The sequence below is a fragment of the Molothrus aeneus genome, chromosome 26 (assembly GCF_037042795.1).
Source record: "Molothrus aeneus isolate 106 chromosome 26, BPBGC_Maene_1.0, whole genome shotgun sequence".
NCBI lineage: Eukaryota > Metazoa > Chordata > Aves > Passeriformes > Icteridae > Molothrus > Molothrus aeneus.
Genome location: NC_089671.1, coordinates 4,228,081 through 4,255,877, shown reverse-complemented (window position 1 = coordinate 4,255,877; position 27,797 = coordinate 4,228,081). Strand labels below are relative to the sequence as shown.

General features: G+C 39.5%; 1 protein-coding gene across 3 annotated transcripts; it reads left to right on the top strand.

Moving 5' to 3' along the window:
* The first annotated feature begins 797 nt into the window (after nt 1-797).
* Nucleotides 798-27,488, top strand: RHOT1 (ras homolog family member T1). 3 transcript variants are annotated; one of them, XM_066565944.1, is made up of 21 exons: nt 798-932; nt 4,552-4,610; nt 6,448-6,529; nt 7,454-7,497; nt 8,267-8,320; nt 8,679-8,731; nt 9,277-9,385; nt 9,943-10,044; nt 11,437-11,535; nt 11,964-12,072; nt 12,622-12,742; nt 14,395-14,479; nt 14,839-14,984; nt 15,598-15,698; nt 15,906-16,036; nt 16,384-16,467; nt 17,193-17,312; nt 17,653-17,855; nt 19,214-19,336; nt 24,737-24,880; nt 26,332-27,488. In XM_066565944.1, the coding sequence occupies exons 1-21, from the start codon at nt 896-898 to the stop codon at nt 26,447-26,449; spliced, it is 2,124 nt and encodes a 707-aa protein (XP_066422041.1). In that variant the 5' UTR covers nt 798-895; the 3' UTR covers nt 26,450-27,488. The 3 variants fall into 3 exon arrangements, with proteins under 3 accessions (XP_066422041.1, XP_066422039.1, XP_066422040.1); XM_066565942.1 differs by lacking the exon at nt 24,737-24,880; XM_066565943.1 differs by lacking the exons at nt 19,214-19,336; nt 24,737-24,880.
* Nucleotides 27,489-27,797: the final 309 nt, after the last annotated feature.

Below are 27,797 nucleotides of genomic sequence, written 5' to 3'. Positions count from 1 at the left end.
GTTTATTGTGAATAAAGCGTGTGGGATTCAACTATTTCATTTAGTGGAATGGAGCTCCTTGTCTTTTAAAGTAGTTGACAGAACTGCTGCTCACCATCAGAGTTACTCTGCTGCCACGGAACACTCTGATGGCCTAAATGCACATTTGTAAGACCCCAGGGTGTGCCATTCAGCATCTCCAAGGCTGCGGTGGCTTTCCTGGGATAGCCAAAGCCACTGCCTTTGTAGTGTTGAGGGGTCCTTTGCTGGTTTATCTGGAAAAACAACAGCTACAGCATGAAGGCGCTGGACATCCCTAATTTCCCACATACCAGTTGCACCGTAGTGCCCAGGGACAGCAATTTGTTGTGGTTTGGATCACAGCAACACCACACCTAACAGCACACAGTGCAGATGGGAACCCTCTGTGTCACTATTTGAACATTGGGAAGAACTTCCTGAGTAGGTGATTAAACTTTGGGACGGGCTGCCTGGGTTGGATCCACCCTCCCTAGCGGTGTAGGGAAGGACTGGGCTTGGATCTCGGTGCCGTGGGCTGGGTGACACGGTGGTGTTGGCCATAGGTTGGACGGGATGATCTCGGAGATCTTTTGCACCCTCACTGATTCTGTGATCCCGGTGTGCTCCGGGTGCCCCGGGCCGTCCCTCAGCGCTCGCTGCGGTCGCGGCCGGCCCGGGGGAGCCGCCGCCTCCCGCCCGCGCCCTCAGGGGCGGCCCGGCCGCCGCCCCGCGCAGCCGCCGCGCAGCCGCCGCTCGCGGCAGGTCCCTCGCGAGCCGCCGTAGCGCGCCCGCCGCGTTCTGTGAGGGGAGCCCGGGCAGCCCAGGCCGCAGCGGCGCCGCCGCCGCCGCCCCGCCCGATGTGAGCGGCCCCGGGCCGGGGGCAGCGAGCGCGGCCATGAAGAAGGACGTGCGGATCCTGCTGGTGGGAGAACGTGAGTGCCGAGGCAGGAGGGCCGGGAAAGGATGGGGGCCGCCGGCTGTCACACCGCCCCGGTGCTGCGGGGCTCAGCCCGGCCCGGGAGGGGAGCCCGGGGCAGCGGCGGCCCGGCGGGGCGCGCAGGGGTCGGGGCGGGCCCGCCGTGACCGCTCGGAGCTCGGCCTGGAGCCCCGCGGCTCCTGCTTCGGGCACCAGCACGGCCGGCCCTTGGTGGAATTGTGCAGCTTGGACGTCCCTGGAGATGACACCGAGGTGAAATTCTTGCCTGGTGTTTGGCCACGGCCGATTTAAACATTTGCTTTTATTTTTCTTTATTTCTTTCTTTCTTGGGTTGTTTTTTTTTTTTTTCATTTTCCTTTTTTGCCCATGTGAAAAGCACACTTGCACGTTTCCCATTTACTGACTTTGGAAATCAGTGGCCTGATGTGCTCCCAGGGGTTCTAGGTCGGCTGTTGTGGGTTTGTGGCCAGGACAGTGCCAGAGAGTCCGTATCCCTTTTTTTGCTTTTAACTTTCTGTGTGACCTTGGATAAACAGCGCACACGAAGGTGCATGCCAGAGGTACTGTGGGTCTGGATTCTTTCATGTCTTCTTAAAATTGTGTCCTGAAGTTCACGCTTAGGTACCCAAATAATTGACAAGGCTCACAGAGGCTCAGCTTCTCATCGGTATAAATAGCAGAGAGGAGGTTCTGTTAGTTTGCAAAGAGAGCTTAAGTTCCTCGAGGGGAAAGAATACAGAGTAATTACCAAGGGTGATTAGTAAAATTACCTAGTTATACTAAGAATGTGGTACTGCTAACAAAGCTTTCCTGAGGACTGAATGTCCCATATATATTTATAGTGCAGTTTTTGCTGTTGTTTCATAGTGCAGGTTGGCTCTGTCCGTACTGCATAGAAAGGCTCTCTGTAACTTACAGAGAGGAGTCTTGAGGGAGCTGTCACTGTGCAGAAAGAGCTAACTCATTAAGATTGTATTTGGTTAGTTTTGCATGACTGTGTTTGGGAATTGATGCCTTTGAATACACAGTTTAATTCCTCTTTAGAATACATGCCTGATTTACCTCATTGTCTTTGGCAAGGCTGTGTTTTGGGCTGGCTGTGTGCAGTGGTTTCAGCACAGGTGTAACAGGTACTTTGTTTGGCAACAAGGGTCACAATGTGTCCAAAGGGAATTTTAAAGACACAGGTTTCTTAAATACAGCAGTGTGTACTACATGGCACACATCAGAGATTGTGAGCATTGCTATGTTACATTTCTGTTTGACTCTAGTGAGGAGGAGGGACAAATGTGTTTTACAAATTGGTAAAAGTTGTCAGTTACAGTGCCAGTCCTGCTCTGTGTATGTGTCTCATGTGTATTTTTTAGTCTGAAACCACAAGTTAGTCCAGACCATATAACACTTTTTAATGGTAACAGCAGAACAGGTTCAGAATCTGAAATATGCAAAGAACTCTTTATTGTAAGCCTGTTCCAAAACTCAGCCTTTTCCATTCCCAGTGGTCCACAGTTTAGATTTAAGTTGGTTTAGTCCTCATATGCTGGGTGCAAACATCAATTTTTAATAGCCAGTAATTTTCAGAGTATGTCCAGGATGTTATGCAGCATGATGTAAAAGACTTATATGTGAGGAAAAGGACAAATTAATTATCATAAAGTGCTGTGCTGCTTTCCTTCATCCCAGTCAGCTGATACTGTTTAGGCTGTTATTTCTAAGACTCTGAACAGATTGGAAAAGGCAGAGGGTTGACCTAGATTTGAACAAAATAACCCAGATCTCTACACCAGAACCTATGGATTTTCATAAAACCTAGGACACTAGAAAGTGTATCAAGAGCTTCTAAATACTGAACATTTACTCACCAGCAATACATAATCTATTTTCAGTCATGAGAAGTTGGGTTTCTACATCTGCAAAACCTGTTTTGCCACTATTTGAAGCTAGAACTGTCTTGCTCAGGTGCAAAACACACATCACTATTTTCACTAATTAGTAACTTTACTTACCTATAAGGAAAGTACTCATCTTTTTTCCCTGTGGAAGTAGGAGAGCTTCTGAAGCTCTTTTGATTCTGTCAGGATGAAAATTAAGGTGGAGTTGATGCAGGAGGATGCCTGGCAGTTTAAGTTAGGATTTTATCTCCTTTGAGTATCTTTGATGGAAGCACAACTGCACTGCTGTTGGGAAACCTGCAACTGCTGCTCTGCAGGGAGTACCACTGGGGAAAAGTGTGCAGCTGTTCTCTGTAAGGAAAACAGAAATCTTCCTCCTTAGAACAGCTTCTCTTTGCTTTTCATAATTCTTTTACAACTACTCTTCATCATGGTCAGTTAAAGAGAAGGTTTTATTTCTGGATGTCAGAACATGTTACTGTACCAAAAATAGGCCTAGATAAGATGAGTGTACTCTGACTGGATCATCAGTTCAGTAACACCAATTCCTGCACAAAATCAGCCAGTGGTACAAATCACACCTCTTCATCTTCCACATTCAGAATTCTATAGAGTTAAACAGAGAAATGCAGTGATATCAGCTGCACACCTTCTGTCCCCTGGTGACATTCTCTGTGGGTTTCAGTAGGAGCAGTGACACAGGCTCTGCATGCTGGGGAGCAGTGCCTTGGCTGGTTACACATTCCTGCTGGCAGGGGGGCTGCTACATCCAGGCTGAAATGAGTTTTGCTTGAATTGAGAGGTGTTGGAAATAGTCCCAGAGGGTATTTGAATATGAACATTTTGGTTTTTAAGAAATGTCCCAAAACTAAACAAAGCAGTAATAGTCCTACAGGGCTTCTAGAGGGCCAGAAAATTCAGAGATCAGGAGGTTTAGAGAGAGTGGAACCCGGAGAGAAGTTACCAACTCTTGGTTTTAAATGGTCGCATTAGAGCTGGTCAAAAAAAGCAACTAAGTTGTGATAGCACTAGTCTGAACTTTGCAGGTAAACAAAGTAATTTATTTGACTGAATGGTGTTGGGTACTGAAGTTGAGATCATCATCTTGGACTGAGAAAACTGTGACTTTAGAAGGGTTGGTGGTTTGGGGTATTTTTCACTTTTAGTGGGGGACAGCTCATTTGTATCAAAGGGATTAAGCTCTTGCACTTTTAAAGTTGTCAAGGTACTGCAGACTTGGTTCCTGTCCTCTTGTCCAGCTCTCATCCTTGGGATTTTAGGACTAAAGTGCAATTATCATCTCAAGAATTCTGTAAAAACAGTTAATTTCTGCATGCTTTTCTGACTGCATTCTTTGTATTTCTGAAGTTGTATTAAAGCATTTCTAGTTTGTTTTGATTATTTGTTTGTTTAAGTGTTCTGTGTTAAGGTTAAAACCTGTCAGTTTTTCTGTGTAAAGCAGAGCAGAATTCACTTCCCCGCTGGAGGAAATACAGAAGTGGGAGATGGAGCCCAAGTTTTTGCAATAAAAGAATGAAGAGAAAATTGCTGTTGTCCATATTTAATATGATTGATCATATTTAATATGATTAAACAATAGCTTAAAAGATTTTAATGTGGAGAATTGGAAAATGTTTTTAAAATCTTCCCATTTTAAGATGGGGTGCAATGTTAAGTGTAACAAAACAAAATATCTAATATCTGTTTTTAATGCTTTTGCAGCCAGAGTTGGGAAGACATCACTAATTATGTCCCTTGTCAGTGAGGAATTCCCAGAAGAGGTAGAGCACTTTTATTTGTTTTCTAAGTTTTATTTTTATCCTGTCATATACTAAGTTAATAGACTCTGCTCTAAAGTAATGTTTAAAAACAAAATCATGTTTAAAATGGCAAAGATGACTTCAGGAAGAGTGATGTAGGTTAGTTTAAATCTGTCTCTGCATGAAGACATGAAATTTAAGTTTTATCTAAGTTCCTTCCTTATTTTTCACATTGTTAATTAAACAATTTCTTTTATTTGTGATGAATGGTAGGTTTTTTAAGGAGCTGTAATTGGTCCAAACTGTCAGCATATTTCAATATGAGAGACACATAAATGGGAAGGTACTGAAAGAGACAAGACCATCCATTATTTTGGGGGGGTGTTGCACATTTAAAGAGCAATTAGAATGCAAAATGATAGAGAATGAGGAATTAGAAGTCACATTGTATAACTTTGCCATTTTTTGTGACTAAGCAAGACATTGCCTTTACTTCTGTCTTTGAAGAATATTTTATTGACTCTTGAAGTAAAACCTGCAGAAAAAGCTACTTCTACATATTATTCCTTTGAAAAGCAGCACATAGTTTTCTTTGTACCATAAAAAGAACCACAGCTGCTGCAAATAGTTAAGCTTTTTACATATAAACATGAATGTTTATTTCTTCTGATCACAGGTCTTAAAATAGACATCATGTGCTGCTCTTTGAATCTACTCTGCTCGGAGTTTAATGCAGATCAGTAGCTTACCACAGTTCAGGAGTCAAGATTGGATTGCAAACATAACTGAATTTTGTTAACATATTTGAATTTAGTTCCTAACCTTGCAGTTAAAAAGGAGATCCAGTTCCTTTGGCACATTGTTTCTTATTGTACTTAGTGAGTTGTAGTCCCCTGTTGACTTCTCACTTCTTCCTGCAGTATAACCTAGAATAGTCAATTAAATTTGTGTGTAGAGAAAAACCATAATTTATGTATAACACGAGATCTTCCTGAAATTACAGAAAAGTTTTTGTAAAAATACTGCATCCTATAGAAGCTGCTGAAAGAGACCTGCCCAGTTCCTCAGGCTAGTCAGGCCGATCAGAGCAACATTACGGGGTCTAACAGGCACTTCAGGCTTGGAAATAGTCTTTAATGTAGGGTGTTATCAGTAATCACTCTTGAGGGAGATCTGAGCAGAGCCTGAAGCTTTACAAACAGACATTCTTGTGGTGATTGACTTTTCTTTTTCCCTTGATTTACTCAGAGTATCATGAGAGTTCAGTGTCAACAGATGAAAGGCAATAAATAGATATGCAGGAGGTTTTCATTAAAATTAGGTTTAAGTTGATTGTTCCCAAATATGGATTAGTGTTCTTTGGAAAAAAGGGCTATCAGAGTTTACAGCATTTTTCAGAATTAGCTTTTTCTAGCATCATGTTTTGCTTTGCAGGATTTTCTGGATTTAATGCTTAGCACTGTCAGAAGCAGGGATGTTGTCAGGTTACAATTGTGTAAAAATTGAGATTTGTATTTTGTCTGTCATGCTTGTTTAGGTGTTGGATAGAGTGGGCTTGAGTTTTATAGAGGTATTCATTGAATGTGTCCTTAACAGCACTGCTTTTCTGCAAAGCATGCAGCAAGTTCTGTGTGCAGTAACTAGCCAGGTAGAAAATGAGAAGGTAGCAGTGACTTTCAGTACTTTTAAGAAAAGAAAACCAAACAAATAAAACCCCAAAGTACTCGAATACCTGAACAACTAATAGCAGTTGCACTGTTTAAAGCTGACCAAATGGCAGTTGTATTATAGTGAGTGGCTTTTTTCACCATCTGGATTATCTTGAAAGGTTCTTTCTTGGTGTTCCTTTCAACCCCAGGTTCCACCCCGAGCTGAAGAAATCACCATTCCAGCTGATGTCACTCCTGAAAGAGTGCCAACCCACATAGTGGATTATTCAGGTAGGGACTGCTCAGTACCCTCACTGATGTGCTGTGGAATTGTTTGTCTCAGCAGCCCCTGTCACAGGCAGGCAGGTCTGGGACCAGAGCTACAGGTGGGAGAAGCCAGCTACAGGTGGGAGAAGCCTGGAGTAAAGTAGAAACTTTCTGAATTTCTAAGTTAGGACACCTCATGATTTTGGGTTAGTTTACTCTTTTGTATTTTTCTTCTTGTATTTTAATCTTTTTACTGAATAGATGAATAGATTCACTGTGAAGGTTCATGTGCCATCATAAATCTGTGCAAGTGTTGCACAGCTGCAGAAACCCTTCTGCCATTTACAGTGCAAGCCAAGAGTTAGGCCATGTTAGTAGGTACCTTCCTGTCTTCTCTCTCCCATCACTGCTGAGGAAAGATCTCTGATGTGTTTAATCACCTGGAAAAAGAAATCATTTTTGTTGTTGGACTTGATCTTAAATTTATGTGGAGTGAGTTTTTCTTTCTGTTGAATGGATTTTTCATAGATTCAGTTAACAAAAGGTTGGTATCACTATAAAAATCATCACCACTTTAATAAAATCAACATTTGGCATATTCTGATGTAAAAGTTTACATTATAGACGGAAGAAGCTGTTGAGAAATGTAGAAGGATGCAAACTATGACTTGTTCCAAAGAGAACCTCTCTACAAATATAATTATTCCTCTTCAAAATAGCTGTAAAAATTGTGTGACTGTTTCTGTCTTACAAATTAATGGACCAATTTAATTATTGTTTTGGAAGGAGCACTCATTAGAGTATTTTATAAAAAGAAGTTTAAATAACAAGGCTTTGACAAAGCTGCCTCATGAGCATTCTGAAATACTCGAGTTAAGTTTCAGAAGTGTTTTTTTAATTTTGTTTGCAAAAATTGTAGTATTAACGAGTAACTTCTATCAAATGCAGAAGCAGAGCAAAGTGACGAGCAGCTTTATCATGAAATATCACAGGTAAGTGTATTTTAGTGTTTGCTAGAAACTGGTTTTGGAAAAAGTCTTTTCCTTTGAAGTTCTCTGCATTAGATGGGCTTCAGTTTGAATTGAAGGAAAAAACCTTTCTTGCTTGGCATTTTCTGTTTTGTTTTGTGACTTGTGCTATAGGAAAGGTATCTCTAAGAAATCTTAAAGAAAGTAGGTACTGGCACTGTGTTGGTGAATTGAGCTTAAGCTTTGTCCTTCCAAGTTAAAGGACAGAACCTAAATATCCTTTAATCAGCAAGCCAGTTTTGTATAAATAATTCTATCCTGAAAAGATCCATTTTGCTGCTTTCTGTCACATGGTACTAATGCATTTATGAATAGCGCAGGCTTCTTGGTGACTTTGTCATCCCTTCTGATTCCTATTTTCAGTTCTTTCTGGGCACCTTTGCACATTTTCTGCACAGTCTGTCATGGTGTTGTGTTCCATTTCTGGCATTTAGTTTGGTGCTTCAGTGGAGGCTGCACATTATGACTCTTCAGTTTGGATTTCCTGGTGGCACAGGTCTCTGCAGGCACAAGCTGTGACTGTCACACTGCAAGAAAGGCTTTTTGGCACTTCTCACCATATAAGTTCTTTGTTTTAATCTTGTTGATCAGACTCCAAGTAGCTTAAACAAGCCTGGAACAGAGTTCTCTAGTGAGTTTACTCTGATGTTGTTATTTATGGTCTTTAATTATCTGTGTTGCTCAGGGGTTCTGAGCAGTGGAATTCCATGCCTTTCCTTTCTCTTCATTTCAGGCAAATGTGATTTGTATAGTCTATGCTGTTAACAACAAGAATTCTATTGATAAGGTACAGTAACACATTTTATCCCATTATTGAGATGTAACTTGTGCACTGTTAACTGATGTCAAGCTGAAATCTGGATTAGACATTTGAAATGCCTGAGATGGAGTTTGAGATCAGTTTTTAAGAGAATGAACAGATGTGGGTTTGCTTCTGCTCCATTTTCACATATGAGTTTTTAGTAATTTCACTAATCTGAGAAAGTTGCTCATTAATCAGCTCCAGTCTTTGTTTTCTTCTTTGTGGGGTCAGTATGTGCCTTTTTGGGAAAGAAGCAGTAGCAGTTGTAGTGAAACTTGTGCACAGTTCAGTCACACTTAATTTGAATATGTATTTTTCATGTCTGTTTTTAATCCCACTTTAGGTAACGAGTCGATGGATTCCTCTCATCAATGAAAGGACAGACAAAGATAGCAGGTGCTTAAGTAAAGATGAGAAGTGTGAATTAGGCTGCACATCGATGGGTGTCAATGAACAGTGTTGAGGATGTTAATTGTTTAAGACAATCAAATGCTAAACTTAAAGTTTATATAAGAAGTCCAAGAAGCAAGAGATCTGAAGTATGTAGGTCTGTTACATGTGCCAGCAATGTTATTTACTTTGAATTTCATGGGCAGCTTTTACCAGGTGTGTTTATATTTGCTATGGTATAACTGGCTTTGGCTCTAGGGTCTGTATAGCTTTTCTGCTGCTGCTGGTTTGGGTAATAACAATGGGATTAGTTACCATTGTATGTAAATGTGTGGGTTTTGTAGAATCAACAAGAAGTACATTTCTGTCTAAGTGTATATCAAAACACTTTATTTAAACTGCTGCCATTTAGTTTTGCCCATTGCCTCCAGTGGCATTTAATTACATCATGAAAATATTACAGTGTTTTCTGGTGGGACATAAAATGCTAAATTAAGAAACATATTTTTGTCCATCTGTCTTTAAAGCTCTTAATATTCTTTTGTTTTTAGGCTGCCTCTTATATTAGTTGGAAACAAGTCTGATCTAGTGGAGTACAGCAGTATGGAAACTATCCTTCCCATTATGAATCAATATACAGAAATAGAAACTTGTGTAGAGGTATGCAAGACTTTCTGAAGTTAAAGAAAGTAACAGAAAATACATTCTTGCCTAGCATGTATGGTAACTTTATAGTAGAAAAAGGGATTTTTTTTTTTTCAAACTAAATATTTCAAACATGAGTAATTGTAATAGTGAGTTTTTATGTTAACTTTCTTTAGGGAAGATTACATGGTTGTATAATCAAATGTTACTGTCAAATTCTAATATTTAGAGCCTCCTCACATACTTCTCTTTAACAAGGGTTTTCTATTTAATATTAAGCCAGACAGATGTCTGCAAAGAATTGATTTAATGTGTGGATATGTCTCTTTTTTTTTTTTTTTTTCAAAGCAGATACTGCTTTTTGATTTCTGTTCTTGGTATGACAACAGATTGTAGTGAAACCTCATTTGTTAATTAATTGAGCAGGTACAGGGGCTGGTCTTTTTTCCAAACCAGCCCTGTACTGACAGGAGGGGATTAAGTCTTTAAAAATTCGATGCTTACTTAAATTTCAGAAGAAATCGCCAAATAGTCAAGAAACTAGCTCATCAATGTGAGGATTTCTCTTTCAGTGTTCAGCCAAAAACTTGAAGAATATATCTGAGCTATTTTATTATGCACAGAAAGCTGTTCTACATCCTACAGGTCCTCTTTATTGCCCAGAGGAGAAAGAGGTATTTATCCATAGATTCTCAGAGCAAATAATTTGGGGGGAGTGAATCACTTTCCTGTTTGTTCCTTTTCAGTGGATTTTGCATCTCTTAGTGTGTTCTGTTACCAGCACCCCACCCCAAATGTCAGGCATTGCATCCCAGAACCACTGGGGCTGTTTTGGGATGTATGACCCTGACCTGTCTTTCCTCTTCCTTCAAAGCAGTGAGGACAGTTTTTTGTTGCTTGTGTGAACTGCTGGGTAAAATGAGAAGCTTTGCTCATGGCTTTGAGCCAAATGTAATGTGACCCAAATTATGTCTTCAATTCAGTTCTCCTTTAGATGTGCATTTCACAGGAACTCCATTTATTTCAGGGAAAACACTCTAGACTTGGCCTGATCTAAGAGAATTGTTTTTTTCTGAGAATCTTGGGAAACTTTGGCAAAAGGGATGAGAAACAAGTGATGAGTGTGGTTTTTAGGGATCAGGTGGTTAGCTGAGGATATTATGAAGGAGTATTTTATTTTTTTTAAATTTTCTGGGCAAGTACAAATAGAATCTCCAATTGTATCCATTTAGTATTGGGAAGTAGGAAAGTTGCTTCAGCTGTAAATACTTTGTTAAGTAGAGAATCAGAGAATAACCCTGTTTTGATTTCTTCCATCAGAATCATCTATATGAGTTAGTAATGTTGTGATAAAGTTGTTGTGCTGAAATCTTTTTGGTTTTCCAAAACCAATGTCTATGCAATCTGTGTGACCTCTGTGAAGAGAAGAGTCCATCATCACGGTAGTTGTTGGGAGAGCATTGCCAGTGTGTGTTGTCCCTCACTTGGAAGGTATCCTAGCAGTTCTTTTGTCCTAGAGATAGTCCATATGCTCGATGCTTTGCCTGCTAGATGAATGAGCCCTGTGAAGGTTTTCAGTATTTGATGTTTGAAGTGAGCTGGCTGTAGTTCTAGACCTATTTAGTTTTGCAAAGCACTGGGACTTTAAGGTGATTTTTTTTTCCCCACCAGAAAATGTTTTGGGGAAAAAAAAAAACAATTTATTTAGTTGTTTCTCAAAGTTTTCTATAGCAATAAGACTGAATTTAGAGAACTGAGTTTTATTTTTTTTAATAACAGTAGTGCCACCTTCAGCTTGTGAAGAGCTTGAGATTTTTCTAATAATGGAATAGAAAAACATTTCATGTGGAATAATTGTTTTAAATTTATGGATATAAATTTGCTAAATCAATTTTTTATTTCTTCTTGCTTTTTACTTTTGTGTACATGTGAATGAATGTCTCTGTTCTGAAACTGTAAATGAAGACTAGTGTGTGTTTCCATGTGATTGAGCTGCCTGGTGTCATTCAGTGTAATCTTTCTATATTCAAGCCTAGAAAGATACTGAACTTCCTTTTATTCCTTAGATGAAACCTGCCTGCATTAAAGCACTGACTCGCATTTTTAGAATTTCTGATCAAGATAATGATGGTACTCTCAATGATGCAGAGCTCAACTTCTTTCAGGTACCTCTCTTGCTTATGTTTCCACCATGCTTAAAGGTGCTATGTAATGCTATATATATGCTATATAATTCTAGAAAACAAATGATTGGTTATTGAATAAATAATAGAAGTGTGAGCTGTAAGGGAATCAGGCCTAAATACTAGGTTCTCAAGTGCAGCATAGAAGAATGGATTTGTACAAACAGAAATGAAATTATTTTTATTTCTAACCATTGTTCAAATTTGAGTTCAAGACCGAAATTTAAAAAATCTATTAATGTACTTAAAAATAAAATGCAGTTTTTATATCTTTATTCCCACTAAGAGATTGTGTTGTTGTCTTTAACCAGCTTATCAGAATTTTTAAGGCTGTATTTCATACAGGACATACTGTTTGTCCAGCTCAGTAGCCAGTGGTACTAACATATTGTTTTTGGGTTTTGTGTTAGAGAATTTGTTTTAATACACCACTGGCACCTCAAGCTTTGGAAGATGTAAAGAATGTAGTCAGGAAAAACCTAAGTGATGGAGTTGCAGATAATGGATTGACATTAAAAGGTGAGTCTTATTTAATTCTTAAAAGATTATACAGTTGATAATCACTCTTATGTGGAAAAGGTGGTCTTTTGGAATATGATCTCTGTCTTGATTTTCAGACTGCAAGAGCTGAGCTTGCTAAACAGTGATGTCTTGGTGTTCTTTAAGCCCTGGGAAGTGCCAAACAAAATCTTATCCAGTTATTTTGATACCAGAAAACTCAAAGCAGTCTTCATCAAACTGCCCTCCAAGGCTCCTCCAGGCTAAAGCTTTCTGGTTTAAGCTGTTGAAAATACTGGGTTTATCTTCATACAGCTCTAAAATGCTGGTACTGGAAAAAGCAAACAACAGAAAACCAAGGGATTGTTTGAAGGAAACGGTTCCTTGGAGAATACTTTTACAAATACCATGATTTCTGAATGTTCAGTCTTGTAGATAATGCTGTACTATCACCCAGGAGGTTTAAAATTGCAATGTGTATTTTGAGTATCTGATACTGATTCTATTGAAAACACTTGTAGCAGGTAGAGCACTTCAGAGCCTTAAGATTTCACCATTTTTGATTTTTAGGTTTTCTTTTTCTACACACACTTTTCATTCAGCGAGGAAGGCACGAGACAACCTGGACTGTTTTGCGTCGCTTTGGCTACGACGATGACTTGGAGCTCACGCCAGAGTACCTGTTCCCTCCGTAGGTACCACTTCAGCCTCCTGAGCTCAGTTCAGGCTCTGCTGCTCCGGCTCTGGCAGGAGGAGAGGGTTATGCCACTGTGTTTATTTAACACATTGTTACATCAAGTACCTCCCTTGCTTAATGGCCACCCAGCCAAAACCACCATGTGGCTGAGCACGAAGGGGGAACTCCCTGTGCCAAATCATCTCTCCTCTCCTCTCCTCTCCTCTCCTCTCCTCTCCTCTCCTCTCCTCTCCTCTCCTCTCCTCTCCTCTCCTCTCCTCTCCTCTCCTCTCCTCTCCTCTCCTCTCCTCTCCTCTCCTCTCCTCTCCTCTCCTCTCCTCTCCTCTCCTCTCCTCTCCTCTCCTCTCCTCTCCTCTCCTCTCCTCTCCTCTCCTCTCCTCTCCTCTCCTCTCCTCTCCTCTCCTCTCCTCTCCTCTCCTCTCCTCTCCTCTCCTCTCCTCTCCTCTCCTCTCCTCTCCTCTCCTCTCCTCTCCTCTCCTCTCCTCTCCTCTCCTCTCCTCTCCTCTCCTCTCCTCTCCTCTCCTCTCCTCTCCTCTCCTCTCCTCTCCTCTCCTCTCCTCTCCTCTCCTCTCCTCTCCTCTCCTCTCCTCTCCTCTCCTCTCCTCTCCTCTCCTCTCCTCTCCTCTCCTCTCCTCTCCTCTCCTCTCCTCTCCTCTCCTCTCCTCTCCTCTCCTCTCCTCTCCTCTCCTCTCCTCTCCTCTCCTCTCCTCTCCTCTCCTCTCCTCTCCTCTCCTCTCCTCTCCTCTCCTCTCCTCTCCTCTCCTCTCCTCTCCTCTCCTCTCCTCTCCTCTCCTCTCCTCTCCTCTCCTCTCCTCTCCTCTCCTCTCCTCTCCTCTCCTCTCCTCTCCTCTCCTCTCCTCTCCTCTCCTCTCCTCTCCTCTCCTCTCCTCTCCTCTCCTCTCCTCTCCTCTCCTCTCCTCTCCTCTCCTCTCCTCTCCTCTCCTCTCCTCTCCTCTCCTCTCCTCTCCTCTCCTCTCCTCTCCTCTCCTCTCCCCTCCCCTCCCCTCCCCTCCCCTCCCCTCCCCTCCCCTCCCCTCCCCTCCCCTCCCCTCCCCTCCCCTCCCCTCCCCTCCCCTCCCCTCCCCTCCCCTCCCCTCCCCCCCCCCCCCTCCCCTCCCCTCCCCTCCCCTCCCCTCCCCTCCCCGGCAGCAGAAGAGATTCTTAGTACAAAACTGGAACATAAATTTGAGCAGTTGATTATTGTATGTGATAAATTGTATTATTATTAAATTCTAAAAGACTTGTCAATATTTTCATAGCATTTCAGACCTATTGAAAATCCTCAAATTAAAAACAGATTGATCAATTCTGTGGCTTCTATTAAAAAATGTAATTGCATCTTTTTTTTTTTTTTAAAAACCCAAACCCCGAAGTACAAAAACAAAGCAAACCAAAAAAATGTGATTACTGTAGAGCTATATATAAAGGCATATATAAAGAGCTATATATAAAGGCATTCACTCATCATTTTAGAATTCCTAATAAAAAGTATGTGCTTTAATCTATGTGAAGATAAATTATTAAAGTTAAGTGCCAAGTCAGATACTAAATGTTATAATTCATAAAGTATATATTTTGAGTTTTAATATTCTGTATTTCATAAACAATTAATGCTTCTTGTATCTGTTTTTGTTTTCTATGAACAGCCTAAAAATTCCCCCTGACTGCACAACAGAACTAAATCATCATGCATACTTGTTTCTTCAAAGTATTTTTGATAAACATGATTTGGTAAGCATTTAATTTGAGTGTGTGTGTGTATGTGTCTTTATGTTTACAAGCCTGGGTTTGTCAGGAGTTTTGCTAACAAAAATGTGTTTTTATCATGATGTCATTTTATTCAGGTTAACCTATAGAGTCAGAACTAACCTGCAGCTTACGATTGTCTACAAGGAGAGTTGGCAGTTATAGCAGTAGTACCAAATTGTTTTTAATTAGCTTATACATTTAATCTTATTAAAAAACAAGGAAAGAACAATGATTAAAAAGAAATAAGCTTGGTTTCTTGAATCTTGCAAGTGTACAGCAAGAAAATACCAGTTTAGAATAGGCACTAATTAAATTATGTCTGATACTGTATTTTGTTTCAGGATAGAGATTGTGCTTTATCTCCTGATGAATTGAAAGACTTGTTCAAAGTCTTCCCTTACATGCCATGGGGACCTGATGTGAACAACACAGTTTGTACAAATGAAAGAGGATGGATCACGTACCAAGGGTTTCTCTCGCAGTGGACGTAAGTGTGATACAGGAGATTTTTAGTTGGGAACTTTGGGTATGATCATGTGTTTGTAGATTCCTCTTAAAAACTATTGGAAAGAGTAGAAGTTCTATAGTTGAAAATTGATCCAAGCAGTCAAGTTTTTGTATCCATCCAGTGGCCTGATCTTCAGACTGTTGTTATAACCTGTTCAGGATTTGGCCAGTATTTACTGCTAACAATGAAGGAGTGTCTCTTCAAAATGTGGAAATCCCTATGATCCCTGTTGAAATGTTACTGCTGTTGTTCTGCCCCTTAGAGATGATTTGAAAAATAGTGCTCAATAGTAAGGTTTTTTTTTTTCCCAATTTAAAATACAGAAAATGAGGAAAATGTTGTTTGGGGAGATAAGAAAATACAGTGTGGGTTGACAGGCCTCTGCAAGTACTGCCTTTGTAGAGTTCTGGTGACCAGTAAGACTGATTATCACCCCTTACTCTCAGAGACTTTTGTCCTTCAGTACTGCATAGTGCCAGGAATGTTTCTGTCATGTCAGTCTGGAGATAGGAGACAAGGATTGTTTCAGTACTGTGAAGAATTGGTACCCCAGATGGTGACAATTGAAAATTCTTTTTGTCCCCTCTGCCAGACTAACCACATACCTGGATGTGCAGCGTTGCCTGGAGTACCTGGGTTATTTAGGGTACTCCATACTTGCAGAGCAAGAATCTCAAGCATCAGCAATTACAGGTAATAAAAATTTGATACAACACAGAAATTTAAATTTAGAAATATACTAGAGAGTAAATTGTTTGATGGTTCATCTATTTTCATTTACTCTCTTTTACTTTCTGCTCAAGTGAAACCTTTAATATTCTTGGAAGATTGTTTTGTGTGCATTTTCATGTTTTCACATGCATTTATATCTTGTGAAAAATATTTGTGTTTTTCCAAAAGTGACAAGAGATAAAAAGATAGACCTCCAGAAAAAACAGACTCAGCGAAATGTCTTCCGATGCAACGTTGTTGGAATGAAAGGCTGTGGGAAAAGTGGAGTTCTTCAAGCTCTTCTTGGAAGAAATCTAATAGTAAGAAACATACTGCCTCTATTCACCTATATATGCTCTTGAGTTAAGATTAGACAGCAGAAGTGATTGATCTTAGAGCTTGAATGGTTATTACTCAGTTTGCTGAGTTCTTCAAGGAAATGCAGAATTACTTGGAGGAGTTTGGGTTTTTTTGGTTTTGTTCTATTTTGGCAGTGGCTATTGCATGCAATAATGACTTGTACATCATAGATTATAGCTGTGCATTTCCTTGCAAAAACCCCAAAGATAACTATAATTTTAATTCATTAAATGGAGTAAACCAGCTGTTCCAATCTAACTTAAAGGGAAAAGTTGCTGTGGTCTAACATGAAATTCTGCTTTTTCAGAGACAGAGGCAAATACGTGCAGAACACAAATCTTACTATGCCATTAATACAGTCTATGTATATGGACAAGAAAAATACTTGCTGGTAAGGCTGCCTCATTCTTGTTTGCCTAAGACTGGTTAATGTTAAAGTTCTGTAAATTATTCAGAGCCTTCTACAACAAACTAGTTTTAATTCTCCTTAATGTGGATTCCTCCCAAATATTTTCTGTCCCAAGTAACTTCTGGGTTTTTTGTTGATAATTTAGCCGAACCTGGTCAGACCTGTTATTTTTGAAACGTTGACATGAGTTGTACAAAACCTAGTCCATTTATGGTTACACTGCAGGGTATCAAATTATAACGTGTGATAAATGATCAGAAGTCAGTCTACCTATTCAGTATCTGTCACACAGAGTGATTAGAATGGCTAAAATTAGTATTCAGTGGGAGAAATCAGTTCTTTAAGGCTTGTTCCATTCTAGTTCTCCTTTATGATAATATGATCTCTTTCTTTGTTTTCTGAGATCTAGTCCTGCTCTGTGGTTTTCCTCTGTAGGATGAATGCCCATTTCTGTACTTTAAAACCTTTGTTTTAAAGTAAATATCACTTTTTATGTTGAGGTGGTGATTGCCTGCAGGTGTGATGTTAACAGCTCACATATGCTGGCTGTATGGTAAATTCCTGCTGTTCTTTTTCATTGATTCTGCCTATTAGTCCATTAGTTTGAAGGATACATAAAAACAATAAAAATTATGAGGCAAGTTTCAAAATTCCTTTTACTGCATAATAACAAGCTTTCCTCCCTGTGCAACCATCTTTTTTTCCAGCTACACGATGTCAGTGACTCAGACTTTTTAACTGATGCTGAGACCATATGCGATGCTGTCTGCCTGGTATATGATGTCAGTAATCCGAAATCCTTTGAGTACTGTGCCAGGATTTTTAAGGTTTGTAGAGTTTATATTTACAAACCTCTACATTTGTTTTTCTTCTCTTTGACTAAATATTCAGTATCAGTTACCTGACCTAAACACTGGTTCTAGTGCTTAAAAGACATTTTATTTCCAAATGCTGGTTATTTATCAGGATGCCTTGGCAGCAGTGCACTTCTGTTACTCATACAAAGCAAACATCTGCTTTTCTATGTAAACTACTCTGCTTCTAGAAATGCCTGGCTTCAGTGGCATGAATATATCTTAATGCTGCTGCAACCAGTGTAATACAGCCTGTTCCAGGTTGAATTTTTCATATACTGTTTCTTTCACTTCTTTTTCTTTAAATTTGCAGCAGCACTTCATGGACAGCAGAATACCATGTTTAGTGGTAGCTGCCAAGTCCGACTTGCATGAAGTTAGACAGGAATATAGTATTTCTCCTGCTGAATTCTGCAGAAAACACAAAATGCCTCCACCCCAAGCCTTTACTTGTAATACTGCTGATGTGCCGAGTAAGGATATCTTTGTAAAACTGACAACTATGGCAATGTATCCGTAAGTACTGGAGCTGTTCTGTTTTCCATGTGCATGGTCACACAGCAGCACTCACTGCATGCCATCGTTAGCCACAGGATGGAACTGCCTCACCGAGCTTTAGCAACAGAGAGACACGACTGGCCTCAGTAGGATCTTTAAACCATTTCAAATTGAGGAGCTAGGCATAGATCCAACACAGAAATCAGTCTCAGATATTGTTGCCAAGTTGAAGAATACCCTAGTTCATGCAGCTCATGATGCAAATTCCAACAAACAGGCTTCTGTTTGGTCCATATTGGGAATACAAAAAGTATATAAGTTTTCATATCTTGGTATTTTTGAGAGCAAGTTGTACTGTAATCCTTGTTGGTAGCTCGACAGCTGATTGCAGTGGCCTCTTAGTGCAAACAGTTCCCCCAGTCCACTGCTTAAAATACTTTTTGTTTTCAGGGTGTTTATTACTATGTGCTACAGGTCATTCATCTAATAAATATTACAATTTTAATAGAATTTTTGTATAAATGTCTTTGGACTTCAGGTACAAGATACTTAAGCTCAGATTCTTCTTCACTACACATCTCACTGTTGCTAAACTCACTTTGCATCTTTTTTTGGTGGGTGAAGCTTTTAATATGGTGATGAACTACATAAATATTACAGCAGATGGAGTCTAGTATGACAGCTGACATTTGCTTTAAAATAAATAGAACTAATGTCACTTTCACCCAAAATAATAGGGTATTTTAAATTATTTGAAACTGAATTTACTGAATTACATCTGTAAAGCTTTAGTTTTGGTTTTGGGTTTGTTTTTTTTTTTACTCTTGTGTTCATTTTGTAGCACTGGAATACTGGGAAACCACCAAAGCGTAGCACTGACCAAATGTCTGTCATATCAATATTCCTGCTTCTCCCTTAGTTTTCAAGCATGTGTGTTTGGTAGGGTGGGAAAAACAGAGGCAATGCTCACCCGGTAAAGAGTGCATTCAAAGTGGTAGAAAATGTGGCTTCCTTTCCTTTGAAAAAGGGGTGTTATCTATTGCTGTGCAGACATACTCAGAAGCCTTTAAATGCTTCCCTTTTATGGGAACTTGTATAAATTCATCAGACATTTTCATTCATGTCTGTGCTTTGCTGTTAAGATCTGTATATGGTGGTGATGCCAAATGTCCAAGATGTACAACCTCTAACCTTTAAATTCTGCACAGCTGTAGTTGTACCCTTTCTTCCCCAGTGTATTTTTTTTTCCTCCTCTCCCTACTCATTCAAATGTACCTTTTATTCCTAAATCTCTCTCTTGGTTGTGGCACAGTCCTAATGTGCACCTGATTTGATGAGCAAGATTTCAACTCCTGTCCTTCTGTGTGTTTTCGCAGCCATGCCCGGTTACGCTGTATGTGCGCCTGCAACAGGTGTACATTTTGCATCTGTCAGAACTTCCTCAACTCAGACTTGCTGCAATCTGTAAAGAACAAACTCTTCACTGCAGTTCTTAACAGGTCCTTAACTTTATTTACTAGGTACCAGGTGTGCTTTTAAAATAAAGGGTGTCTTTGGAATACCAATTGGTAACCTTATATACTGCAGATTTTTCACTCCATATCCACTAAATAGGCCAATACTTTAATAATTGTTATAGAATTATCAAACTTGGTTTAACTTGGAGGTTCTTTTGAGCTTAGTTTAGACATTTTTGTGAAACATTGCTGATTGGTTGTTGATTCAGGCTCTTAGTGATTGCAGAAATAACGTGCAGGAATTAGGACTGTGTTTTTAGGGAACTGCTAATAGTCATTAAGTAGTGTCTGCAAATCTGTGTAATGTTTCTCACTTGAGACATTACAGGTTTGTTTAGTATTGATTAGAGGTAGTGCCTTTTAGATCCCAGTTACACAGATATTTTCATAAAGGCACAGCTTGACTACAGCAGCATCATGTAATATATGACATGTTTATAATTGCTAATTTGATATTTGGGAGTTCATAGAATTTCTCTGTGTGTGTGTGTTATGCTTGGTTTACACAAAGAGTGGGCATTTTGTCTTAAAAATAATCCAGATCTTTAAACGTCCAATTCCCCTCTGAATGAAATGCAAATGTAAGTGGTAAGTGCTTAAACATTTGCATTTCCAGATACTTTTGGAAAAACAATTGGTAAAGAGAGATAACTGGTTTTCAGCATTGAAAACAGTCTATAACTTGTCCTGCAGGCAGTTTTGGACACACAGGATTTACTAACACCTCAGCACTTGTCATCACACCCCAGCAAATGGGAGTTCAAACCAAACAACTGTTGCAGTGCAATGGTTCCACCCTCCATGGCCTTCTTGGAGGCTTAGATGGGAAATGTGTTTATTTGAAGGCCATGGTTCAGGTATCCTGACATGCTGCTGCTCCATGGATGTTCCTACTTCATACAGGCTTCAGATGTAGCTGCTCCAAGTAAGATTAATGCAAATGACACACTTGTAGGAGATCTGCTAATACACCCACCTACAGGATTGAGCATTTTTCTTGTCAAATACCACTTTAATCCAAGATACAAGCGTTAACCACAGAGTGAGAATTCAGGGAAGGGTGAAAAACTCATTAGCTTAGGAAAAGACTGAATGAGTGAGACTCTTCATGCTGCATCTCTTCTACAGCACTCATCCCATAGACAGAAATACCTTGAAACAGCAATCTCTTTGCATATTGTCACTCTAAATCTTCATTGAGCAGTCACTACTAGAAAATCCCAGCTCTTCATTATTGAGGCTGAAATTTCCTCTAACACATCTTCATTTTTTGGAATGGTATGGGTTGCTCCATTTGCTGTTGTGATTTGTTTCTCTGTTTTATGGGGGTTTTTGAGTCTTGCATTAGACATTGAACTTCATTCCTCTGAAGTGCTGTCAGGGTCTCAGGGTACTGAAATATTTTATTGAGGTTTGAGATGCTGTCATTCCACACCTTATCACTAGAGAGTCTGTAACAAACATAGGAATCCACCACTGCCTAAAAAGTCTGTAATTCAAGGTGAGGAGAATTCCTCACAGACACTTCCCTCCTGAAAGAATTATTTGCTAGAATGCCCTTGCTCTCTCAGTCACTAGAGTTTGTTCCAGGTTTCCAGCACACTCACTTCATCTCACCAAGTCCCTAACCAAACACCTTGCTGAGGTTATTTACCATTCAACACATGAACTGCTGCATAACAGCACATGTGGTAGAACTGGGATACCTCTAAACAGGAGGAAATAGCTCCCAGTTGTAGGCATATGAGAGTAGAGATGGATTTCTTGTCTTATAAAAATCATACATCCAATGATGTGCAATTAGAGAAAGCATTTGGATCAAGAAGGACTTTCTGATTCAGTTAGTTTCTATAAATTTTCTTACTCTGCTTTCACAAGTGCTTACCATTAAGTCAGCTAGTTGGGCAAAAGTTAGATAACTGATGGGGGAAGGAGGTTTCTAGTGAGTACTTAATCCTCCTGATCCCCTTCTATTCCCTTAGGCTGTGGAAGCTTTTCAGGTAAACTGAAATTTTTCACATGGGACCCCTTCCTGTGCCCTTTGTTGCTAAGTAACCCCTACACACTGTTACCAAGGCACAACAAAAACCACATTTGAATATTCCCACTGTAGTAATTAAAGGAAGAACATTGCCTCTGTGCAACTGAGAATCCTGCTCATGCCCCCCTCAGTTTCTTTCTGTGAACAAATTTCAGGAGTTCCCCTGAGGCTTGCAGGCTGTCACAAAGGCAGCTTCAGCCTGGAGGTTGCTGTGTTGGTTTGAACTGCCCAGGGTCACAATTTATTGGTTCCTTGAGGAAGGAGGCACAGCATTCAAAGCACTGGACATGCATGTATGAGACTTGCTAATATCCTGTAATATTTTTATAGTTGTAATTTGTTTTTTCCTTTAGGTGTTCACTTGAATTTGGCTGGCTGGCACCTAATCTCTTTTTACTACATTGTTTTACCAAAAGCAGTCATTCTAACCCTTTCTTTAATGATGAGCTTGGATTTTTGGCTTTTTTTTTCCCTTGGTTTCAAATCATCCATGTTGCCTTTTGCTTGTACAGTAGTGGCATTTTTCTGTCAGCTAAGTTCATTTCAAAATAAGATGATCCTAATGCATGAGAATTGTGTTCATCAAGGAGACTTCTTGGAGGATGTTTTTCTTTAAATTTTTTAAAACACCATGGAATGAAGTGAAATTCTACTTCCATATGAAACCTGGTTGTTTCAGGAATTAATAGTAAGGTTTTGGTTTCTGTGACAACCTTCCTTCTGCGAAATTAAAGTTAAGACAATAAATTATTATTGTGTTTTCCTGTAATAATGGTGAAGTTTTAAGAGTATAACCCAGAATTTGCCTTTCACTATGTGCAGTGTACACAGGTTTTTTTTCAAAACTTGCATATTGCCTTTAAATCTAATTGCAGAAATCTGTCTCTACACTTAGGTGTCCCCCAAATTAGGACATTGCTTAGTGACATCCCCAAAATCACATTAGGGCATTAGAAATTGCTAATTTATTTTCCTTCTTCTCTAAACTGTTTGATGCCCCAGACCACATAGAAATTTCCAAAGCTGTGTCCCTTGATTTCTTTCTAAACAGAGTGTAATGAATTGGCATTCCACATCCACATCCTAAAACATTAGGTTTTGTGGATAATAAGATGCATTTGGAGCTTTTCACATTTTAGATTACTAATGCATGGGGGAAAATTCTAACTGCTGGACTTAGTTTGCAGCCTAGGAAAATATGTGCCTGAAGGGAAGCTGCAGCAGCTCGTGCAGGTTATGTGATGCTTTTGGAATTCAGTTGCTTATATTTAATGCTAAGAGCCTTTGTCAGAGCAGGCTGCTGCATGATCTTGCTTTGAGTTCTGCTGTGAGTAGCCATGTGAGCAGCCTGTTGGCCTCAGCACTGTGCTTTTAAAATGCTTTGGAAGTTGCTATAGGAATGTTTTTGAAGTCCTGTATTTAAGATAAACCTTCCCAAACCTGGGAATTATTCTGCTGCTGACCTTGGGCAAAGTGTCAGCATCAGTGTGTAACTCAGCAGTTTTCTGTGTGTACCGTGGCAGGCATGCTCAGTTAACTTCTTAGCAAGTGCATGTGACAAACTTCCTGTGAGTTGTTAAAGTCTCTTGAAAAAAAACCTGTCCAGATTTCAGAGATCTTCGTCAACGAGTGGCAAGGTACTTGACTCACTGTTAAGAGTAGGTTCAATAAAAATATGCCTTTTTCTTTCCAAAATGTGCATTAAAATCCGAATTTTGTGCCAAAGGCAAAATTTCTAGACTTTCATATATTTGTGAAACTAATTGTATGGTTAATTACACACAGCAGCCTGTTTGGAAAGTTTGAAACATCATTCTTCTTAATAAGCAAGAGTTTCAAATGCAGCTTCATTTATGGAGTCCTCACTACTACTCTGTGTAAAAGTGCACATCTATTTAGATGTGTTACCCTTGGAGAGAATATTTTTTCTAATTCAGGGTTACTCTCTTACTAACAAGGCAGTAGTAATTTCCACCACTGGTGAAAATTAGTATCATAAGCACAACTAGACTGAAGTTAAGTTTGAACGTTATTTTTTGAAAAGGTAGAATTTTTCAGTATGTATTGAGAGTGGGTTTTGTGCATTGTAGCCACCTTCATGTCAAAGAACCCGCACTAGAAACAAATATTGATCCTTTTTTATTATCTCAGATTTTTTTTTGTTCCTTTAATGGCAGCTAAAACAATATTAGAGATTAAAGTTGTAAAAATGGATTTTATGACAGCATAAGGAACATTGAAAGAAGAAAAATTGGATGTTTATGAAGTTGTAAAGCAGTTAGACATCCATAATGTTCGGAATTTCAGTAAGCATTTTGAAATTTGGATTTTCAGGCTGAGACATTCAGAGTAGATTGCCTTGAGGTTGTAAGACGAGTCCCTGTCTCGAATTAGTTCCTTATTTAAATGAAAGAATCTGCTATTGTTAGGCTTAGAAAAGGGATCAAAGCCAATTTAGTCTCCCTTTAGACATTACAAGAGGATTTTATCATGGCTGAGAACATATTAATTGTTTTTAGAAGGATGAAGCATGCTCAGCAAGTTTCTTGCATATTATTAAATATGGGCATGTGCAAAACAAGGCAAATTATAGATAGGAATCAGAAAATGTAGATGTGAGAGATAATGCTTTTGCATTGCCTCATAAAGCACTAATTTGCAATTTAAACATTGATTTGCATATTTAAAGGGATGGGGTTTTAAATTGTACAAATAGTTGGGCATTTGAATTAACCAAATTAAACTGGAGACTTGTTAGTTACACAAATACTCATCCAGCAGTAGGACAGGCACTGTGTACTATCCAACAGAGCTTGTCATGTAATTTAGTAAAATCATGTTACCTACAAGTGATTCATGTTACATACACAGATTAGTTTTATAATTACCTATCTGAAGAAAAGGATTTCACAGCCTTTTACTAAGAAATGACCCCAAACTACCACTGGAGTGATAAAATACAGTCTTTGAGTTCTCAGCGGTAGTGGGATCTCATTTTTATGGCTGATGTGCGTATGGTGCAGAGGTATTGCAGTGTCCTGTGGGACACGTGGAAGTTGAGGCTGTGGAGATGGAGTGGGAAGAGAAATCCAGTTTCATAAACAGGTTTCTTTGTCCTTAAAGCAATGGCATTTAGCTACATGAAATCATACATTTTACTTTGCTTATTAAAAGCACAAACTTGATTTGTTTCTGGTTTTGCCCAAGACTAAGTTTTTAACAACTGCACAAGAATCAGGGGCTAGGTGGCTATAAATCAGGAATTCTCTGGGCTTTCTGGTTTGAGAGGGTTGCTGTTGTTGAGCCATGCAATGAACTGCACTGTGCATGTGTGTGAAAAGGTTAAGAGCCTACCTAGCTGAGGTGGGGGCCATGCTGTTAGCAGACGAGGAGAGCAGGATTATGCAGCAGGTGCACGCCGTCCACTCTGTAGAAGATTCCATCTTCATGGAGTCATCTCTTGGTCCACGTTTGCTTGAAGACAGGTAACAACAGCCAAACCCAGGTGACCTTGCCATTGCCTTTTCCCTTTCTTCCCCTCAGCAAGCCACCTGACATCCAGTTTGCAGAGACTTTGTCAAAACTAGCTGTAGAAAAACTAATGCTTGCAGGAATTCTTGGATTTGGTCTGTTCTATAACCCAGCAAGGCATTCTTAAATAAGATCAGGATTTTTTAGACTAAAGAGCAACTGTGTGTGCATCAAAGAGCGTGTTCTTCAGCATGTGGTGTGGCAGAACTCTGATTAACTATCTGGCTGTTACGGCTCCTGCAGAAGTCTACTAAAGCATATCCAAAACTGGTTTTTTGTGTTTTGATAGCAAGTAGCAATTCCTGCTCTGTTAAACAGCTTGTGAGCTACAGCCCTGCAGTTCTCACTCTATGAACTCCTGTGTGTGCTTAGGATCTCTGTGCTCCTTTCCTTAACCCTCCTGCAGCTTCACTGAGTAACCCATGGCGATTAACACAGGCTAAAACATGTAGGCTAGTGAAGTTCTGTTCTATCTCTAAAGCAAACAAACAAAAAAAATCAACTTTACTATTGTTTAGGAACTTCCTGTGCTTTGAATTATGGCATTTATGATAACTTGTTTTAAATGGTAGCTCCTGCTTTCTGGTAAGCTGTCATACTTCAGACTGCTGTTAAGGGTGGCCAGCCTTGCTTAACTGAGCATGTTCACAGACTTCTTGCAATATTTGGGAGAGTTGGGTCATTGCCTGTCTCCACTGTCATGTGAGATGTGGATTTTTCTGTCATACAGTCACTCCATACTGTCTTTTTCTGTTGGTGCCATCGTCACTGCTTGTTTCACTCGCACTCTCTCTTAGCTTTCAGCTTGGTGTTGGATGACTGTTGCTGTTCTTGTGACTACTGGGAAGAAAGGGATTTTAAAATGGTTTGATTCTAGCTTTTGGAAAGATATTACTTGCTACTTGTCAGTAAACTTTTTTGGGGGTAGAATAAGTAGATAATCAACAAGACTGGAAGTTTTTAATGGAAAAGCAGAAATATTAAACTCAACATTTAGAAAAGAAAGAAAGAAAGAAAAAAGGATTTTGCTGGACAGAGTTGTTCTCACTATGAGTTACTAATTATTTGTAGCTATTTTTGCTTTCCTTTCCTGAATGCTTGCTGGTACTCTCAAAGGAGACACCCTGCCCTCCCCACATCCATGAGTAATGATCTGCTCCTGCATTTCTCCTCAGCCGTGTGAGCGCTCTGACTTCAGGGAGATTGGATGTGCTCAGGGCTGCAGATCAAATCCTGAGCTTAAAGAAAAGCAAAATAAGTGTAAAGTGCTTGTAAGGCTGAATTGTGAGCTGTTTGCCTGTGACAAGTGTAGTGATGAATTTCCAAAAGCAGAGTAGTTTAGCACAAGCTGTCTGGAGTTCCTGTCATGGAATTAACCTGGTTCTGTATGTGTGTTAAATTTCAGGCATGTGACACAAGCGGACCTCAAGAGCTCAACGTTCTGGCTCCGAGCAAGTTTTGGTGCTACTGTGTTTGCAGTTTTGGGTTTTGCCATGTACAAAGCACTACTAAAGCAGCGATGATCTGAGAAGAAGCACATCTGGCCCTACCAAATAAATAAATAAAAAACCACTTTTATGTACATTCTGAATGCTTTAAATTCTGCTAGAAATATTTATATATGCAGAGTTACTTTATTAATATTTGTAATTCATGCTTAAGATTATTTTAAATTATAGCTCCAATTACAGTATTGCATAATGTGTGGAAAAAAGGAATTGCATCTTAACAGCCAGCTAAAATGGCTTAACTTGTAAGGCCAAAAGGGAATTCGTTGTAAATAACCTGTACATATTAAAGCAAGTAAGACATTGCTTCCCAAAAACCTATTCAAAATACTGTTCTTAGATGTTCACCATGGTGACATTCTAGTGTATAGGTGAAATTCATTTTCAGTAGAGTAGACTCAACTCAAGGATCATACTTCCTCAAGGATTGCTTATTTATTTCACATTCATCTGAAGTGACTTCATCTTTTTGGACTATAAGCTATAGCAGGCAGAATTTGTGATTTTTGTTCATATTTTTAACTGATGAACAAATTTGCCCCTCTAATCATGTATTTCAGGAAAGAGTCACCTTTGCTGTCCTGGCCTATGATTTTGTATTTTACATGACCAGTGACATATTTAGAGTCTGGTCTCTTTTAAGAGGAAAAAGGTAAAACTTTGAAAACTGCCAGACCAACTTCATACACTGTGTGTAACCCGTGGTTTTCATTTTTCACTACGTTGTGTTTTATAACCCTCATGAATCAGACAAGCAAATTTTGTATGTTCTAAACGGTTATAATTTGGAAAGTGTTGCAGTTTAATTTCTCACATCTGTCAGTCATACTCATTGAAAGCTGTGTATAAGAGAAAGCTACAATAGTACACAGTGCCTATTCTACTGTAGTATATTAGTTGCATGGATCACAGTGCATTCTGTAATGGTCTAGAATTATCTATAGACACAGCTTTTTTAACGATCAAGTAAACCAAACATTAAATTCCTCATGACAAACCTATTTTTCCATTGCTGGCCTTTTCAAGTATTTCAATAAAATAACTGTGTACTGTGTCTGTTTGTCTTTTTATTCTTTTTCTTTAGCTTCCTGTGCCCTGAAAGGTGGAGTTTACCAAAACTTTGTCCTTTACATAAATGGATGCTGCTGGTGCCCTCACTTGTTGGAGGTTACATATCTCAGCAGTGCAGTTTTTCTCATGCCTCCAGTAGAAGTTTAGTTCTGATTTATATCAGAAGACCAAAGTGCCTTCTGTGATACTTAGAAGCTGAAATGCAAATAGTCAACTATGAACTTCGAATTTACTGTCAAGGACAAAGACTGGGAGAAAAGACCAAGTAGTTCAGTGGTGTGTAGGAAGCTGT